The 1227-nt window shown below is 56.2% G+C and overlaps 1 protein-coding gene across 1 annotated transcript in view; it reads left to right on the top strand.

The window, feature by feature from the left end:
* VOLCADRAFT_105834 (uncharacterized protein) overlaps positions 1 to 1227 on the top strand; it is a gene marked incomplete at its 3' end in the record, with an annotated part of 10427 nt that overhangs the window by 7448 nt on the left and 1752 nt on the right. Inside the window, exons 15-16 of the mRNA XM_002953175.1 lie at positions 339 to 455; positions 857 to 940. Coding sequence (XP_002953221.1) covers positions 339 to 455; positions 857 to 940 — 201 coding nt within the window. The remainder of the gene's footprint in view (positions 1 to 338; positions 456 to 856; positions 941 to 1227) is intronic.

Raw genomic sequence — 1227 nt, 5'->3', positions numbered from 1 at the left:
CAGAGCTTTGATGCTAGCAAGCACATAATAGCTTAACATCTACGACAGTAGGGGAGGGGGGGGAGGGGAGGGGGCCCTGTGCTGTGTTGACCATGGAGGGGAGGGTCGAGGGGGTTGCAGTGAGGGGAGTTGGCCAAAAGAGATTACAGACCCTTTGTATGTATGTATGTATCTATGCATGTATTTTAAGTATGTATTCTGTATGTATGTTTGTTTGTTGCCGTAAATGATTGTTCTCTAAAGTTATGGCCAACTAATGGCATGACCTCTGACCTCGTAAACCATCGTACGACTTCTTTACTGTGTCGCCGTGCCGTACTTCCTCTTGCTGCTGTTAGGTTGCCGGCCAGCAGGGCGCCTACCTGGCCCACCTGCTGAACAGCGGGTACAACCTGGGGGTGGGGGGCTACACACAGCCGCCACCGTTCCAAGTTGTTAAGCGGAACAAACTGCAGGTACGACGATCCGAAGGTGTAAGCTCTGTATGCATGTGTGTGTCTGCAGTTTGCGTGTGTGTCCATGTCTTCGTGTCCGTGTTCATGTATGTATGTGAGTGTGCGGTGGGGCGGGGGGACGTGATCGCGATGTGGTGGTGGGGGTAAGGATGTGGCGGGTGGGCGGGCCCATGTGCACATGTCGGCGAATATGGGGGGACCGAAACACGTGCGCATTCCTATGTATGTATGTATCGGCAGTTGAGTGTCTTTGGTTTCCTGCATCCCATCATTCCCACCTTTGTGCCCTGTTTCCCTTGACCCCTGAACTTATTTCACCCCCCCTCCTCCCCCCCTCCTTCCCCCCCTCCTCCTCCTCTTCCTCCACCTCCTCCTCCTGCTCCTCCTGCTCCTCCTCCTAGACCCTGACGGAGCAGAGTGCGGCCCTGCAGTGGCTGGCAAATGCCATGATGGGCGGCAAGAACCGAATTGAGGTGGCCGGCGAGGTGGGGAATACCGGGACGGGGCGGGGGGGATACGGGTGTGTGGGTTAGGATGGGCGAACCTTGCGGAAATGGTGGTACAGATGTTGGGGCGAACGTGTTGGAGGAAAAAGAGGTTGGGTTTTTTTGCAGGGCTGGGTTCGGGGGACAAGGAGCGGAAGATTTCAATGTGGACGTACGGCATGGGATCGCACGGCAGTGTACGGCGCTTCGCCCCAGGGGCCGTGACCCTGTCGTCGTGTGCTATATTGACGGCCTTTGAGCACATTGTCGTCGTCCTGTTCTGCATG

The sequence above is a fragment of the Volvox carteri genome, assembly GCF_000143455.1.
Source record: "Volvox carteri f. nagariensis unplaced genomic scaffold VOLCAscaffold_34, whole genome shotgun sequence".
NCBI classification, from domain to species: Eukaryota; Viridiplantae; Chlorophyta; class Chlorophyceae; order Chlamydomonadales; family Volvocaceae; genus Volvox; species Volvox carteri.
This window is presented reverse-complemented; position numbering and strand designations above follow the sequence as displayed.